The sequence below is a fragment of the Diospyros lotus genome, chromosome 4 (genome assembly GCF_014633365.1).
Source record: "Diospyros lotus cultivar Yz01 chromosome 4, ASM1463336v1, whole genome shotgun sequence".
NCBI lineage: Eukaryota > Viridiplantae > Streptophyta > Magnoliopsida > Ericales > Ebenaceae > Diospyros > Diospyros lotus.
The window spans coordinates 25,765,926-25,785,485 of record NC_068341.1 but is presented as its reverse complement, the minus strand read 5'-3'; the positions used below and the strand labels follow the sequence as shown (position 1 = coordinate 25,785,485).

Here is a 19,560-nt window from a genome sequence, read left to right as displayed (position 1 = left end):
AAATGAACTTGTGTGCAAAAAATATATCTTAGCTTTAGCGAGATTGCACAATACAGTCAATCTATGAAAACAACCAACATTAGACAAACTTAATACAAGAGGTTATCGAACATGGGGATAGTTAGATGACCCTTAGAGATGTCATACCTCCTAGATTGATCTTTCCAATGGCGTATGCCTGGTAAGTTTCTGAGGAGATTTGTTCGGTTAAATGTGGAAGAGTGTCACAACGAGAACAAAATTGTAAACCGTCAACTTTAGATAATCTTCCGAAAGGTTAAATGATCCTTTGAGGAATGAAGTTGGGCTGCACTTCGATGAGGCTAAGCTTCAGAATATTCATCCCAGAAAAGCAACGAGGTGTTGCACTGCTCATTCTCCAATTTTAAGATCTTTTCCTTACTCCTAGAAGTCTTCTCCTCAGCACGCTATCAACAAAGATTTGGTATTTCTCATCCAATGAGACAAACTTCTGCTTCCAGTTTTCCCTTTGGCTGATAAAAAAATGTAGCTTTGTTAATACAGCAAGCACAAATCTTGTCTTCGTGTCACTCAAAGTACCCACAGTCTTTGTCTTGTCATTACACATAAAGCTCATGAAAATATTTGTGAATATATATAAACCCAAATTCCGATCGAAAACTATTAAAATTAACTCTCGATTCACATTCCAATGCTTGCAACAATAAAACCTCCTTCCACAGACCTTTGCACTTGACATTGAAGTGATTCTAGCTTCTTTCATCTCAGTGTTTCCTAGAGAGTTTCTGGTTATATTGGCCCATAGAATAAGTATCAATGTGGATAAAATGCTGTATTGGCAACAAAATGATGCAAGCATTACAGAACCTACCTGGATTTACCCACTGCAATTATCAAAAAGTAATCAAATTATATATCCTAACTCCTTCAAATATTAGCAGTTTCAAGAGAACTAATGATTCACAAATATGGTGGATTGGACAAGTTTGGTGGGCCATGTTCCTCCGTGAGACATTCAACCACTTCACCTGCTTATCCCATCAATGTAGAACCAATAAACAACTATATGACTGAAGAGCATTGTAGAAGAATATATATATATATAATCAAAACTACGTCAAAGCATTTATATAGAATCTTTAATATAAATTATGAATTTATTTAAAGAAAGAAACCCCTGGTTGGGATTCAAAAATCAAGATTAGATCAACAATTTTTTTGGGTGTAATTTACTCAGAATCATGTCCAAGACTACCTCGTGGAGAGAATATTGTCTCACTTAATCTAAGAATTAATTTGTTGAGATTAGAGACTGAAAATCCTACACAAATAGTCCCAACTATGCAAAAGAAAACTAACAGTAAAAAGACAAGAAACATAAATACAAAAAGAATGGGAACATAATAAGGCACCAATTTTATTTCATTAGGAGCATGAAAAAGTAGAGGGGTCAAATAACATAAGTTTATTAAACTGATAGATCAGGAGTCAAAAATAGATTGCAACTAGCTAGGAAGAACTTAAATTTATCGAATGAAATGAGCACAAAAAGGTTAACCCAACCTTTGTAGTAGTTGTCTTAAAGTTGTTCGTCAAACAATGATGAAGCTCGTCCCTTCAGGTAAGCTAGCACATCAGTTTCAATTTGATTCGCCTTGAAGCTTGTCTCTTCATTCTCGATTGCCCAGCACAACTTCAAATCCAGTGAGTTGAGTGTCGGTCGCGGTTGTTGAAGGCTTAAAATCCAAACATTTAGGGATTTTCCCCATATGAAACCCAGGCTTAATATTTAGTATTTCATTGTTAGAATTAAAAATTTAGTCAAAAAGTAGTATATTAATCACAACTTAATGATATGCAATATTAATAATCTCATAAAATATCTATAATATTTACATAGTTATAATATTAATAATGCCACAAAGTATATCTATTTTACACAGTTGTAATATCGATTTCTTTTAAATATAGGGGTATTGATTTTTAAGGTGAATTTTAACAATCAATTAAATGTTTTCTTTTAGAAAAACGTGTAAATTGACAAAAGTAATAAGTAAGGTGTTAAAATTTATATAGATTAATTTTTTATAACTCAAGTATAATTTCTATTCAGTTTTGTACATGAGATGTGACCCTTATAATGGTGACTGATTAAATAATATATGTGTTATACTAAGATAATTCTAGCACTTGACACCATTTTTGTATATATTTTTGAAATACAAAATGATATAAATAATGGAGAAATTCCATGAAGGAAGATTACTAATTTATATAAATTACTTTATTGGAAATGGCTCAAATAAATCCAATGAGTAACTAATTATAATCCTATTATGCAGAAAAAATTAGCTATCATGCCCTTTTCTAATGAATTATATAGTTTTTCTATTTCATCAACTAATTAATAAGTTTATTAAATAATTTGTAATTACAACTGAAATGATCAAAATTGCAACAATAGATAAGAAAGCAGCGACTAGAGTACCATCCTAAGCCTAATTAAATTCTTGTGCAATATTAATAATCCCATAATGTATATATAATATTTAATGATATTAGTTAAATCTATTCAACATGAATTAAGTATTTATGATCAAAAAATTAATTTAGCATTCAGGATATTCAGATAAACATATATAAGAATAGTAGATTTATAAGTATATGAAATGTTAACTTCAATATATAATTAATTACTATTTGTTTTAATGATCCTAATAGATCAAGTATAATTTCATTCATATTTTTATTCAATTTTAAACAATAATTTAAACTCATTTATATTAAAATAAACTTATATTATATTTTAAAATTCATGTACCTCAACCATATGAATTTAAGTTACTTATTATTTAGAATAATTGTAATAACTCGAATTTAGTAATACAATGTTTTATCATGCCTTGAGGTTGAATTGGTTAGTCTATATGTGTAGCATATTGTTTTTGGTGATTATTTTCTAAGTATTTGGGTGTCAAGGCGTGGTGTATGCATATATAAGTTGGAATATCCAAATGTATATATAGTTATATTTGAATTAAAGCTTAGATATCTGGATGGAATGGATGTATTCGAATGGAAGCAAGGATATTCGGATGGGAGAGTAAGGTGTTCGAATGTAAGGATGAGGCATCCGGATAAGGTATGGTGATATTCGGATATGGTGTGGAGGTATTCGAATATCGTGAGGCTCATTCGATAGCTTTCTAGAGTGTTTGTGTTTGGTATTCGGATAAGAGAAAAAGTATTCGGATACCTTAGGCTTGTCTTGTGTCTTATATTCAAATGGGGTAAGTCAAATCCGAATGTGCTTTTGGCATTGTGTCTTGTATTCGGATGAGAAGAAGGCTTATTCGGATGTCTTCTTTGAGTTCTTGTGAGTGACATCCGGATATGGTAGGTAGCATCCAGATATGAGTGGAGCATATCCGAATTTGGAGTTGGGATATCTGAATATAGAGATGGGTTCTGAGCAGTTTCCACATTCCTTCGTATTTTGGGCATAACATTCTCATCTGAGCTCTAATTGAGGTGATTCAAGATAATATAGAACGAAAAGAAAAATATCTACAACTTTCATGTTTTGAATTTTGAGATATTCGGGTTGAATAAAGGTCGAAATTGGGCTTGAAGCTTGTTGTAATGGTTTTTTGGGTGATATATCCGAATATGGAGTCTAGGCATCCGGATATCCTTCTTAGCTTTTGTCTCTAGCATTCGGATAGGTGGTTTAATATCTGGATGTCCCTCTCAAGTCTTTGCCTCTAGTATCTGGATGGTTGCTCTCATATCCGAATAACTCTCTCAATAATCAAGCCACTATATTCAGATACCCACTATAGCATTCAGATGTCACTAACATAAGTTTTTCCTGACCTTGTCTCTTACATCTGCATGACTGTAATATCTCATGTTCGTATAAAGTTGCCACGTAATTTCGATGAGTTTAGAATACCGAAAAATTGATTTGATAGCAGTTATAAGTACCGAATCAACTACAGGGAGTGTCTCGGAGTAGAATTATCTAAGAAAAATGATATGGTTTCGATAAGCGTTCCGAGATAGAATTTATGGTATCGAAAGAAATCTGATCGGAAACAATTTTCGATACAGCTAAAATGCAGCTACCATTTAGGCTGCAAAACCGAATCGTTGCAGGAAGCTCCCGAAAAATTAGCGGAACTCTAGGGGGGCTCCGGTTTTCCGTAAGGATCAACCCTTCAGTGGTTTCGAGATGAAACAATAACCCGGTGAGGACACTGGTGCAAAATCGACCAAATCAAGTAACTTTAAAGTTATTAATTTTGGATCTTTAGTATCGAAATGCAATCTAATTCAATGTTTGAGGATGTTATTGCAATTAAGGAATTATCTTAATAAATTTAAGATAAAATGTGAGATTTAAATGTATAAATTAAATGTAATATATAATTATATATATATACATGTGCTGGCTATGTGCGTGAGTGATGGCTGCCATGCTCTGCAAATTGATTATGCACGCAAACTCCATACCCTGCAAAGTGATGGCTATCAATGGAGTGATTCTCACACCAAGAAGCATGGGCAAAAGGCAGTGAGGAGAAGGGTGGGTTGCCTATAAATAGGCAGGGAAGTGGCCGCTTGAGAAACAACAAGGGAGAGCGAAAGAGATCAGATGGGAGGAAGTGAGAGAGAGCCGCGGCTGAGAGAGATACGGAGAAGGCTTATGAGATCAAAGAGTAGAGCGAGAGAGAGAGAAAGGCCAAGAATGTGAGATCAGAAGACGGATAGGAGGCAGCAGCTTGCGGCAGCCATGGCCGCAAGCTCGAGCGATAAAGGGGCGGCCAGTAATCAAGGGCAAAGCTGCATCGGGGAAGGAGAAGGTTATGAGAGGCGGTAGAGATGACCGGGGGGGCGCGGCTATAGCAGCCGCATGGCTGCTGTTACGGCAACCAGGCGCGGCAATGGCCGCTGGCAGCAAGCAAGGGCGATGGTGGCCGGTTGTAGCAGGTCGCAATGGTGGCTCTGAAGGCAGCATCAAGCGGCGACGATGGAAGCTAGGTGAGGCAACCGGCGATCGGCGGCGAAGGCCCTGGCAGCGGCGGCAGCCACGGGAAGAAGAAGAAAAGAAAATAAAAAGAAAGGAAAAAGAAAAAAAGAAAAGAAAATAGGAAAATGGTGGAGAAAAATCCTAGAAAATTCTAAAAAATAAGAAATTATGTTCCAATAATATCCCGAAGATTTTGGCGAGAAAATGGCCCGGGCCCGCGTTTCAAGGATAGGGCACGCATACCAAGGAAGCCAAAGAGGCTAAGTCAAGGTAAGTAAATTTTCTTAGAAAATTTTAAAAATTCAAAAATATTATTTTATGAATTTTCGTAGAAGAATATTTGAGAAAATATTTTAGAAATTTTTAGTTTGGATTTATTGAGGAAACTTAGGAAGAAATAGAAAGAAAATTAAAGAAAATGCCAGAAATTATGGAAAAATAGGTTTTAATGTTTATTTAAATAATTATGGTAATTAGGATACTTTGAGGCTGAAGTTGAAGAGACTCGTGTAAATTTTGAGATTAGCACGCAAATCGAGGCAAGGCACAGATATCGAGGTGGCTCGATAAGTTTGAGAAGGTAAGTGGTACTCCCCAATTAAAGTTAGTTTTATGAAAAATGCTTGGTTTGTAAGTGGTTTATGTTCCTCAAAAAATATTTTCATCATATTAACATGCCTTGATATGTATGAAAAGTTTTGGCTCGAAAGTTCAAAAGTCAGAAAAATCTAAAGATTATACATCATGTTTCGAAACCTATGTTCTATGTTTCGAAACATTGCTAATCCATGTTTCTATTCATGTTTTGAAACTCTCTGATAAGGTTTCAAATATTCTCTAAGTGTGTATGATATTTCGAAATGCCTATGTATGGCATAAGTTTTGAAATATGCATGTTATGTTTCGAAACCTCTGACTCTTTTGTCAGCAGAGCAATTTAAAAAATCAAGATGTTTTTGCTTTACACTTTTATTCTTATCTAAAAGCTTCTCAAATCTTTTTTTAAGTTAATCTCCATACTCTCTAAATTCAAATTCAAATTTAAAGTGGAGATCATTTAAATAACTTAGTGGGCATAAGATTTTGTCTCCCACTTAATGTTGTCTCTAAGTGCAAGTCCAGCTAGAAATGTTGGATGTTTCAAAACATGTGGTATATGTTTCGAAACTTTAGTGTAAATTTGTGTTGTTTCGAAACCAATAAGCTATGTTTCGAAACATTGTTTTAAATCTTGTCTCTAACGACTATAAACGGCCAAATTTCTATCTCTTGATATAAATAGTGGGTATGTGAAGACAAGAACAAGATAGACAAGTACATACACATGATATACACAAGAGACACAAGACACATACACAAGCACAAGTGGTAAACCAAAAAGAAGTTTTTGAGCTTTCATAGAAGATTCGTTTACAATCCTTGTTGTGTATTGTGGTGTGGAAAGGAGAACGAAATGGAAACAATAAGTCATATCTTCTCTAACTCTCCTCATCTTAAGCCGGTATAAAAGGTTTGTGCAGCCACCAGTAAGTCATTTGTTGTTCATTGGGCTAGTAAAAATAAAACTTTATTTATCTTGTTACTTGTTCTAAGGTCTGAGTTAAACCTAAAACTCATTGTGTACAAGGTTTTAGGGTGAACCATGGTAAAACTCTTGTGATTCTTTCACTAGGAAAAGTGATTGGGAGTGAAAAATTCTTCAAGTGTGTAGAGTTGAAGGTAATGGACTAGGTATCCGAACCACTATAAATCTCGTGTGCACTCAGCTTATTATTTTTGATTGCTCATCTTTCAAAAGAACCATTTTCAAAGACAAAAATGAATTTTCCTTGAGCTTAGGCATATATATATGTATAAACATATTTTTTACCTCAAACATCTTTGGAATACTTATTCTTAAGAAAATCACCTTTGTCAAAGTTGTTGTTTCAAAATACAAGCCAAAAGATTTCAAAACAAACAAAACAAAAAGTTATATTTCGAAACATATATAGTAGGTTTCGAAACTTGCAAAACATAAAGGTTTATTTCGAAAAATATACCCTATATATATTTTGAAACATAGTGTTCTGCCATCAATCAATGTTTTAAAAGAAGTAAAATTTATACGAATCCAATTCACCCTCCTCTCTTGGGATATATTTGCCATTATTGGAACTAACACATGTGTCAGTCTGTAATTGATTAATCATAGTTCCCTTCTAATAAATCTAAGGACTAGGAATTACTTTAAGAAATTCTTAATCCAAAGGTCTTTGTCACATATTCTTAACACTTAAAAATAAGACATTCATTAGGAAATCTAGGGACTCATTCATAGATATATATATATAATTGGAGAGATATGAATGAAGATATGACCTTAAAATATGAAAAATATATTTTATTATATTTGAAAGATGTGCATCATTGGTCCCATAATATATCTACTAGATGTCATCTAAATCTAACATTAACAGCACTAACACTAACAATGAAGAAGGTGGTAGCCCACAATGACTCTCAACTTGTGGTGCAACAATTTTAGGGTACTTGTGAAGCCAGAGATCCGACACTTATTTGGTACATGTCAAAGCTACAAGAGCTATCCCACTCCTTCCATGATTTCCAGCTAGTTCAGATCAATCGCACCCTCAATCAACATACAGGTGCCATGTCAAAGCTAACAGCGGCCAAAGATACTCTAAGGCGCTTGATCCATATGGAGATCTCGCAAAGACCCGGCATAGATGAAAACGAAGAGGCGAGAACAATGTAGTCACTACAAAAAAATTGATTTTTAGCTTCGGGTTTTTTTGCGGCGGTTTCTAAAACCGCCGCAAAAAATGAAATTTTGCGGCGGTTTGTAAACCGCAGCAAAATACTATTTTAGCGGCAGTTTTTTCTAACATTTCGCGGCGGTTTTGAAAAACCGTCGCAAAATTCATTAAAACATTCAATTTTGCTGCGGTTTTTAAAAAATCGTCGCTAAATATAGAAAATAATTAAATAATTAAAAAATAAATTAAATTTAGCAGCGGTTTTTGAGAAACCGTCGCTAAATTAAAAATAATTAAAAAATTTAAAATTTAAAATTAAATTAATATTTGAAAACCGTCGCAAAATTCATAAAAAAATTTAATTTAATGGCGATTTTGAAAAACCGTCGCTAAATTCAAAAATAATTAAATAATTTATAATTAAAATTAAATTAATATTTGCGGCGGTTTTGAAAACCGCCGCAAAATTCATAAAAAAAAATAATTTAACGACGATTTTGAAAAATCGCTGCTAAATTCAAAAATAATTAAATAATTTAAAATTAAAATTAAATTATAAATTCATTAAATAATTTAATTTAACGTCGGTTTTTAAAAACTGTCGCAAAATTCATTAAAAATTTTAATTTAGCAGCAGTTTTTCAAAATCGCTGCTAAATAAAAAAATAATTAAATAATTTAAAATTAAAATTAAATTATAAATTCATTAAATAATTTAATTTAATGGCGAATTTTAAAAACCGCCGCAAAATTCATTAAAAATTTTAATTTAGCGGCAGTTTTAAAAAACCGCCGCTAAATTCAAAAATAATTAAATAATTTAAAATTAAAATTAAATTATAAATTCATTAAATAATTTAATTTAACGGTGATTTTTAAAAATCGCCTCAAAATTCATAAAAAATTTTAATTTAGCGACGATTTTTAACCGCCGCTAAATTTAAAAAAATTAAATTGAATTAAATTAATAAAAAGAAATATAAAATCTCAAAAAGAAATTAAAAATTTAATTTAAATTAATTACAAAATCTTTATATATATAAAAGTAGGATAGTCTTGAAAAAAGAAATTTCCTCCTAAAACTTGCATTAATTAATGATTTACAATTAATACTTATTGTATTAATAATTTATATTTTGTAATTTGTATTAATAATTTAAAATTTTCAATTGCTTTGAAGTAATAAGTAGTAATAAAATTTTCTCCCAAAACTTGTATTAATGATTTGCATTTAGTACTTATTGCATTAATAATTTATATTTTGTAATTTGTATCTTTATATATATAAAAGTAGGATAGTCTTGAAAAAAGAAATTTCCTCCTAAAACTTGCATTAATTAATGATTTTTAATTAATACTTATTGTATTAATAATTTACATTTTGTAATTTGCATTAATAATTTAAAATTTTCAATTATTTTGAAGTAATAAGTAGTAATAAAATTTTCTCTCAAAACTTGCATTAATGATTTGCATTTAGTACTTATTGCATTAATAATTTATATTTTGTAATTTGCATCTTTATATATATAAAAGTAGGATAGTCTTGAAAAAAGAAATTTCCTCCTAAAACTTGCATTAATTAATGATTTGCAATTAATACTTATTGTATTAATAATTTACATTTTGTAATTTGCATTAATAATTTAAAATTTTCAATTGTTTTGAAGTAATAAGTAGTAATAAAATTTTCTCCCAAAACTTGCATTAATGATTTGCATTTAGTACTTATTGCATTAATAATTTATATTTTGTAATTTGCATCTTTATATATATAAAAGTATGATAGTCTTGAAAAAAGAAATTTCCTCCTAAAACTTGTATTAATTATTGATTTGCAATTAATACTTATTATATTAATAATTTACATTTTGTAATTTGCATTAATAATTTAAAATTTTTAATTGCTTTGAAGTAATAAGTAGTAATAAAATTTTCTCTCAAAACTTGCTATTAATGATTTGCATTTAGTACTTATTGCATTAATAATTTATATTTTGTAATTTGTATCTTTATATATATATAAGTAGGATAGTCTTGAAAAAAGAAATTTCCTCCTAAAACTTGCATTAATTAATGATTTATAATTAATACTTTTTGTATTAATAATTTACATTTTGTAATTTGCATTAATAATTTAAAATTTTCAATTGCTTTGAAGTAATAAGTAATAATAAAATTTTCTCTCAAAACTTGCATTAATGATTTGCATTTAGTACTTATTGCATTAATAATTTATATTTTGTAATTTGCATCTTTATATATATAAAAGTAGGATAGTCTTGAAAAAAGAAATTTCCTCCCAAAACTTGCATTAATTAATGATTTGCAATTAATACTTATTGTATTAATAATTTATATTTTGTAATTTGCATTAATAATTTAAAATTTTCAATTGCTTTGAAATAATAAGTAGTAGTAAAATTTTCTCCCAAAACTTGCATTAATAATTTGTGTTTACTACTTATCGCATTAATAATTTGCATTAATAATTTAAATCTTCAATTGTTTTGAAATAATATGTACTAAATATTGTAAAATTAATAATAAATTTTAAATATACGAGTTTTTCAATGCTAATTGTTTTGTATTAAATTTGCATGAGTTTTATGAGAAATATTAATAGACAACTTAAACTATTAATTAAGTCATAGAAAATTATTAATTTATTTAAAATATTATTTTTATATCTTTATTCTATGTATATTTATATAATATTAAAATATGATAGTCAAATAAAGTATTTTGTCAAGTGTCAATCAATGATGAATTTTTTCCCTCAAAAACTTGCATTAAATCAAAGGTAGTGATTATTAATTATTAATTACTTTAATAATTATATTATAGTTTTGAAAATGTGATGTCTTAACAAATTCATAAAAAATTATTTAAGGTTGTCAAATGTTACGATTTTTCAATGCTACGATTTTTCAATGTTAATTAATATTTAAGGTATCACATTTTTAAGACTATGGAAGAAATCAAAATTAATTTTTTTTAAATTTTGTTATTATTGAAAAAACTTATTCTTACTCATATTTAGAGTTTTAATTTATATTTATAATTATCATATAATTAAAGTTAAATAAAAATCTTAAATATTAAAATTCATTATTTTCATTAAAAAAATTAAATTTAGCTTAAGAAAATAATTAAAAATTAAATTAATAAAATTAAATATAAAATCTTAAAAATAAATTTAAAATTGCATTTAAATTAATAGCAAAATTAATTAAAATCTAATTAAAAATCTAATTTAATATTTTTTGATAATTTATTTAATTTAACTCAATTAATTTATTTTTAATTTATTCTATTATTCTTTTAAAAAATAATCAATTAATAAATGTTGTTAATATATACTAAAAAATTTAAAATATAATTCTGAAATTTTAATAAATATATTCTGAAATTTATTTATAAATAAACTTATTAAATGTTAAAAATCTATTTATAAATATAATTTTAAAATATAATTCTGAATTTTAAATAAAATTATTTTAATAAATATAAAATTTGTTGTTAGTAACTTATTTTAATAATTATGAAATTTTAATATAGATTTTTAATAAATTAGAAATCTATTTTTAATTTATTCTATTATTCTTTTATATATTTGTTTTTAAAATATATAAAATATAATTTTGCTAATGTATATAATATATATATATATATGTCCACATATGTCAATGAGTGTTTCGCAGATCAAGTGGTTCGCGCGCACGTGTGCACAGTGAGGGTTCTAGGTTCGAAACTTGGGGAGAGGGAAGATGCTGGACTTAATTTCCAGCATCGCCACGTGGCGCGCGCACAGATGGCCACGTGGCGTGCAAGGGTTGGGTGAGGGTAGGGCTAGCGGGCGCGGGTCGAGCGGCCGAGCACGTGCTGGGCTGGCCCGCGTAGGTAATTAAAAAATTAATTTTTTTTATTAATTTTTGCGGCGATTTCAAAACCGTCGCTAAAATTAAATATATTTTTTTAATTTTTAAAAATAAAATTTTAAAAAAAATTAAAAAAATAAAATTTTAATTTTAGTGGCGGTTTCAAAACCGCCGCTAAATATTATAGAAACCGCCGCTAAATCACTTATTTAGCGACGATTTTTAAAACCGCTGCAAAATTTAAAATTAGTGGCGGTTATTCCAGCGGTTGGAAAAAAACCGCCGCTAAACACTCCGCGACGGCTGACTTAGCGGCGGTTTTCAAAACCGTCGCTAAAATACTTAGCAGCGGTTAAAAATCGTCGCTAAATGCTGATTTTTTTGTAGTGAGTTTATTAAGACATCTAATGACTAAAGGTTACTTATCATGCAATATTTACTCACACTAAGGAGTTTCCTAGTAACCTTGCGGAGGCCAAGGTACTAAAGGTTCATGCAGCTCGCTTTATAAACATAGATGGTATTCTATACAAGCAAGCTTGCTCTATGCCACTTTTGAAATGCCTTGGCAGGCAAGACGCACAACAAGCGTTAACCGAGGTACATGATGGAGATTGTGGTGAATATCTTGGGGGAAAATCCTAGCTACTAAAATCTTGAGGGCAAGATTCTTTTGGCCCACATTGCATAAGGACGTTTCCACAAAAGTTTGGACCTGGGACAAATGCCAAAGGCATGCACTGTTATCTTTCGCACCCACAGCAAACATCTAATAGATTTTCCAACCCCCTTTGCACAATAGGGGTTGGACATACTTAGTCCCTTTCCCATCACTTTTGTACAACACAAATTTCTGCACTATTTCACCAAGCGGGTAGAGGCAGCCCTTAGCAACCGTCACAGAAAAGAAAGTGGAGAACGTTATATGAAAGGATATCATTTGTCGCTTCAAAATCTCCAAGATCCTAAACACAGACCAAGGTACACAGTTCGATTTTGATGTTTTTCATGCCTTTTGTAATTGATGGGAAATCCACCTAGTATGGCATCGATTGCTTATCGGCTTCATTTGAAGTAGGACATAGATCCTCCCGATTTTAGGATTGTAGTATGGCTCTACCTTAGTTTAGGTGTAGAGTTTGGGGTCATGCCTTTGGTTATGGGGTTGTAAGTGTGATGTTGTTAGTTTTAATTATTTGCTTTTGTGAATCTCTGATTAAGTCTGTCTCAGTGCAAGTTTCCTCAACGGTTATTTCTTTGCATTCGGTTATTTCTTTGCATTCGGGTCTTGTGCCCATTTTCTTCTATAATACATTATTTTGACACTAAACTCCAACTCTTACATACACAAGCGTCCTTCTATATATTGACATGTATAAAGGCAGATACAAAATGATATACAAAACACCACTTAATTTCATATACCAAATTAACATCATTATACAACACAAAGAAGAGCAACGGTGTGATGTAGGACTGCTCAAGCGGAACGTCCTATAAAATAATATATAATGATTCTAAACATGGAACTGCTCCAGCTGAACGTCCTTGGCCTTCAATGGAACGTACTCTCCCAGATAAACCTCAAGATGATCTGAGAGCGCCGACTTGTCGATGTTCTCATGGTGGTGTGATTTGCAGACCAGATAGATCACTGTTTGAATGACCAATCCGAAGAGAAACAGCTTGCAGAGCAACATGAAACTCAGAATCCCAAATCCGATCCTGCCCAATACCCCCACTGAATCTGCTTGCACAACCAGTATCCGGAACAGTATATGTATGGCCACCAGGGAGAAGTTCAGCTTGAAGAAGATGGCAACGGTGACCCACGTCTTCCCCTTGATCAACTCCTTGCTCTTCACCATCGCTCTGAACCCATAAAACTCTTCCAGCACCGAGACCACGCTGGCCAGCTGCCAAACCACGGTCATGTACACGAACCCAACCGAATACAAGATCAGAATCGAGAAGAAAACCACCGTTCCGGCAACGGTGAAAGCGAGGGTTACGGCCCAAAGAATCAGTATTAACAGTGCGACGGCATTATAGAGCAAGAGGGTGGAGTAGCTGCAGAGGAAAGTGAGCATGAGGCGCTTCCAGACCTTGGGCACGACGGCGATGACAGTCCGGAAGGTGACTTCCCGGGCGGTGTAGACGGAGGCAACGGTGTAGACGACGGCAGCGGTGGAGAGGAGGGAGAGGGCGAGGAGGAAGGTGAAGTAGAGGAACTTGAAGAGCCAGAAAAGGGCCCAGTCGGAGGAGACGAGGTCGGAGAGCTTGTCGTGCCTTTTGGTGCCAGGCGGAGTAATGTGTTGCAGAAACTGGTCGTGGCGGATCTTGTAGAAGAAGAGATTGGAGACTTGGATGTGGGCGAGGAAGACGAAGGAGAGGGGGAGGATGAGGGAAAGGGTTATTTGGCTGAAGATCTTGCGGCATGACCAGATGATTTTGTACGATTCTGTGTAGATGCCCAACACTCCCAGGAACTGCATTTCTTCCTGCTCTTTCTCCATTCTTAATTTACTCCTTCAGTTTGCCTTTCTCTCTCTCTCTCGATAGTCTATATATTGGCAGGCCGGCGCCGGCTGGTGTCAACTTCGGCGAAATATCCGAGGAAGTATCCTCCTAAGATTCCAACCCCCTGCTTGGTAATTCCGCCACTGCCTAATTACACGTAACACCCAATTTTTATTTTTTTTATTCTTATTCTTTTTTCCAATCAGTCACCCTTATATATATTGCATATATTATTTCTTATGATATATTTCACTTTCTCACAATTAATATCCACCTCCCTTAACTTTTATAACTACCGTTAAATTTTAAATTAACCAAACTATCCTCTATTTTTCCCTCACCCTTATCTCTCTCTCTCTCTCTCTCTCTCTCTCTCTCTCTCACACACACACACAAAACCAGCCTTACTAGGCTATTGGGTTCTAGAACGAAACCCTAATCTAGGTTCCAATTCGGGGGTTGTGTTCCACTCCAAACCTATACCTAGGTTTTAAATTAAAATCATGATTTGGCCAAGGTTTCAATCTGAGACCTAATAGACTGGAAAGACACCAAATCAAATAGAGATAGAAGAGGGGATAAACCCCAAAATAGAAAAATTAGAAACCCACAAAATTGAATCCAAAAGCAAAAAATTATAAACCCTAACCTAGCTAAAACCTTTGATAAACCCACAAAATTAAAGTCTAAATGCCACAATGGTTGATAGTTAAATGAGGGGTTTGATTTCTGTCATTCTCAAAAAATGGATGCCAAGAGAATGTGAGAGAAGGATAAATATAGAGAAAGAAAGACGATTAGATTTACAGGTTGGGATGGGGTTCTGTCCATGACGAAGAAAGATAGATGGGTTGTTGGGGAGGGTACAGAGTCTCTAGGAAGAGATGGAGAAAGAGAGGGTTAAGAGGGGAAAAGGAAAAAAAGAGTCAATAGAGAGTCTAAATACATAAGTAAAATAATTAATTTTTATACTCAAGTAATAAGAAAGAATAATCGTATTATTTCAAAAAAAAAAATCATAGAAATAGTCTGTCTATACTGTTTTACTAGAACTTTAGAAATATGAGCATGAAAGTTGACCTACTTCTTTCTTAATCGCCCGGCCATATAACAAAGGTCACCTTATAGAAAACATGCACCAAAGCAAAGTCTCTCCTCCTGGATTTTTTTTTTTTTTTTTTTTTGTGAAATTTTCCTCAAAAGAAAAAAGATAAAAGGGTCCATTAGTTATATGGATTTAGCTGCTTTGATCCTAATATGAATGATAATTGTTAAATAAGATAAGTAAAGGGTATTAGTGTATTTATTTTTAAATACATGAATATATATATATCCTTGTATTATACACTTGTGATAGAATACATACAACTTATTTTATACATATAACATGGTATCAGATACCAAACCTTAACCTAACCTTAGCCGCCACAATTGCCGTCATCCGACGCCATCATTGCCCGTTGTCGCCATCACCGCCAATCTCTTCATCGATCGTTGGTTTCGCTGGTCACACAACTATCGCAACTCTCCTTCTCTAGATCCAGTTATCACGGCTTTCCTTTTCCAGACCCGACCACCCCCAAATCTCACCCTCGTCGACGTCGAGTCTGCCCAGATCCGGCCATCTTTTTCCAACCGCCCCCAGATCTCACCCTCACTGTCGCCACCTCTGTCTAGATCCTGCCATCTCTCTGTCGTCATCACTGCGCCTGTCCAAATCCAACCATCCTCAGGCGACTCCAGCTCTTGTTGTTAGTCTTCAGCTCTAGTGACTCAGCTTCAGCTTTTGTGTGCCCAGATCTGTTCTTCCTTATCTTTGGTCGTGTAATCCAACCTGCTCCAGATCTGTTGTTCTTTCCGCATCATGGCTTCATCTCCAGCTCACTCTTTATCCACAAACTACTCCACCTTATCCACACATGTGACCATTCCCCATTTTTCGGGCACACCAATTATTACCACGGAGAAGTTGAGTGGACAGAATTATTCTGCTTAGTCATTTGTAGTTGAAATTTGGTTTCTTGGCCATGGTCTTGAGGATCATTTATCAAAGACTATTTCAATTGTTCCTAAGGGAATGATCACCTAGTGACAGGAGATCCACATTTGGATACTGTGTATTTGTGGGTGGAAACCTAGTCTCTTGAAAAAATAAGATGCAAACTATTGTCGTTAGATCTAGTGTAGAGGCTAAATACAGGGCAATGGCCATAACAACATGTGAGCTAGTGTGGTTGAAACAATTAATTGAGGAGTTAGGAGTTACATAGGTTAAGTCTATGCACTTGGTTTGTGACAACCAAGTTACAATGCATATTGCTTATAATCATGTGTTTTATGAGAGAACCAAGCATATTGAAATTGATTGCTATTTTGTTAGAGAAAATTTGCTTTCTGGGGATATAGTTACAACATATGTGGGTTCCAACAATCGACAGGTTGATTTACTCACCGAGTTACTTAGAGGGTCTCGTGTGAATTTTATTTGTACCAAGCTAAGCATGCTCAATATATATGCTCCAGCTTGAAGGAGAGTGTTAAATAAGATAAGTAAGGGGTATTAGTGCATTTATTTTTAAATACATGTGTAACACCCCGCCTTCCCAGCGCGTTAGGTAACGTAAGATTTCGAAGATATATTTTTTTTCCAACGAAAACTCAACACAAAAATCATTCTCCGAAGATCTCGTTACACCTTCTTAGTATATCAACTTAGAATCATTAATAAACTAAGACAGGTAAATCACCTCAAATGCGGAAGCTAGATCAAAACCTCAATAGATTAAATCGAAACCACTTTATTCATAACATAAAAGTCAAACCAACGTTTACATGACGTCATCAAAATAAACAGCATAATTGAAAACGACATACTACAAACTATTCACTAATCGCCGTCACTCATCAGCAATCTTTTTTCCCTTCTCACTATTGCCTTCAGCTGAAACGTTTGAATATTCTAGGGACAAAGTCCATATTAGATGATGAATCATCTAAGTGAGAGTTCAAAAACACGTTTCATGAATGAATGCAGAACATGAAATAAACCAACACAACCTGGCAAGTCCTAGCCCAAGAGAATCCCTCACAGTGCTTAACCCAACCACGGGAAAAGAGCAATCTCTCTAAAGGTCACATCATCATAGCAACACAACGCGGTCCTAGCTTAAAAGGGGCAAGGTCAACGCATCTCCCCAACATCTCGGGAACAATCGTTACCACTCCCGACCCAGGAATGTCACATTAACGCAAGAACCCGACTCACCACAATTACGTTAGAGATTATGTTTCCACTCAAAAGCATTCAGCAACCACTACCCAATCCCAACTCAAATCCCATATGGACCACCTAGTCATCCTAGTGCAACTTCCCTGACCTTACAGTCTGGCACGGAAACCAAGGTTGCTATCCCGGCATGTACACCAGCACAAAATACCCCTATTATTCTAGCAACACCCTTGGGGAATTACGCCTACACTATCCAGGCAACATTCTAGGCTGACATTCCATATGAACAACACAAAACATAAGACAATGCCACATATCATCAGTTACTATTCCCATGCAAAAAAATCATTTTACATGAAATCAGAATATATTTAGATAGAACAAATACCAAATTTTTAGGGTAAGAACAATTCTCAATAAATAAGTTTTGGGGCGAACACTCACCTTAAATGTAACTCGGAATGCTTCAAAATTCGAACTCAACCTCAACTCTGATGTTAAACTTTTAAATGCTAAATTTCGAACCCCAACACGTTCCTCAAACTTCAAATAAATTTCTAAATTTTTTCAAAAACTTTCTATTATTTTTTTCCTCTATTTCTCTCTTCTTTTTTTTTTTTCTTTTTCTTTTCCTATTCCTCTTCTTCTTTCTTTCTCTTCTATTCCCTGTACCTTCTCCACCTTGCGCCAATGCCTATTTATACTCATCTTCTGCTTGGGCTAGAAGCATATATATGAATATTATATATAATACTTTCTATATGCTACCATTGATTACACCCATAAACTTTGTCAATCTGCTTGGGCTCTAAGCACATATACACATATATATTAAAATTACCATCAGCACGTGATCTCAAATCTTCAATTTGCAACTCCGCACATATATATAAATATTATATATTATATAAAGAAACTTGACCACCACTCTATATATACATATTATAATTCCAACGTCATGGCCAAGGAGCTTGGCCTTCACACACATAAATATATATTATATGGAAGGAACTTGGCCTTCATGAATCATGCATACACTGTGCGCACGCGCACGCGTACACGCACACGCACACACGCGTATATTATATATATATATAACTATATAATATCTTAAAATATTTATTTATTTAATTTCTAAATTTCATCATTATTGAGGTACTTCTTTATTTACAATTGTACCCCAAATATTAAATTAATAATCATTAACATACTTCAAATCTAAAATTAATAATTTAAGACTTACTCGATAAGGACGATTTCACTCCCAGACCCTCACGAGACTCTTGTTTCATTCCGAAATCATTTCAGGATTGATCCTTACACAAAATCAGAGCTCTCTTAGGGTTCCATTGATTTTTCGGAAGTCTCCTACGACGATTCGATTTTTTAGCCTAATCCACATCTGTACCGAAAACTGTTCTCAATCTAATTTCTTTTTATACCTAAAATCATGCTTTGTATCACCCATCGATACTATTTCATTTTTCTTTAATTTCTAAGGTCTGGGGTACTCCCTTCAGTCGATTCGGTCACTTAAAATTACATTAGTATATCCTACAACCTCATTCTTTCAATAATTCCACTTATACCCTTAGTAAAATTTCATTTATAGCCTCAATAATTTTTCAGGTATTACATGTATGTATATATATATATATCCTTATATTGTACACTTGAAATAGAATATATACAGTTTATTTTATACATATAACAACAACAAAAGCTTCATTAGTTATATGGTCAAAATGGACTAATTTGTAAGTACAGGAGTCCATTTAAAACCACACAAAAAAAGGTTGAAAAACTAAAGTGATAAATCACTTACAAGGCCTGCAAATGTACTCTCGAAATTAAAAGTGACCAGGAATACCAAGCCCAAGGAAAAAAAAAAAAAGTTGGCTAGGAATATTTTATGACTTGCGTAGACCAAATAGTCAAGTAAATCAGGAGATTATCTTGTTAATCGACTGATGAATGGGAACACTTTGATCAATTTTGGTAATTATTTTCAAGAACCGACTAATAGTCAATTATGCCTGTTGTGATTGCTTCTGTTATTCGTTTATCTTATATTCCGGATATAGCAAACCAATCGATCAAAAAGGGACTTAAAAGTTGAATAAATTTTTATTTGACTCACTTAAAACAATTCTTTTT

General features: G+C 33.0%; 1 protein-coding gene across 1 annotated transcript; it reads right to left on the bottom strand.

Annotated features, from left to right (window-relative positions):
* Positions 1–12,924: 12,924 nt before the first annotated feature.
* LOC127800221 (uncharacterized) lies at positions 12,925–14,254 on the bottom strand. The gene has a single exon (XM_052334711.1). The coding sequence runs from the start codon at positions 14,168–14,170 to the stop codon at positions 13,172–13,174; it is 999 nt and encodes a 332-aa protein (XP_052190671.1). The 5' UTR covers positions 14,171–14,254; the 3' UTR covers positions 12,925–13,171.
* Between the last annotated feature and the right edge of the window lie 5,306 nt (positions 14,255–19,560).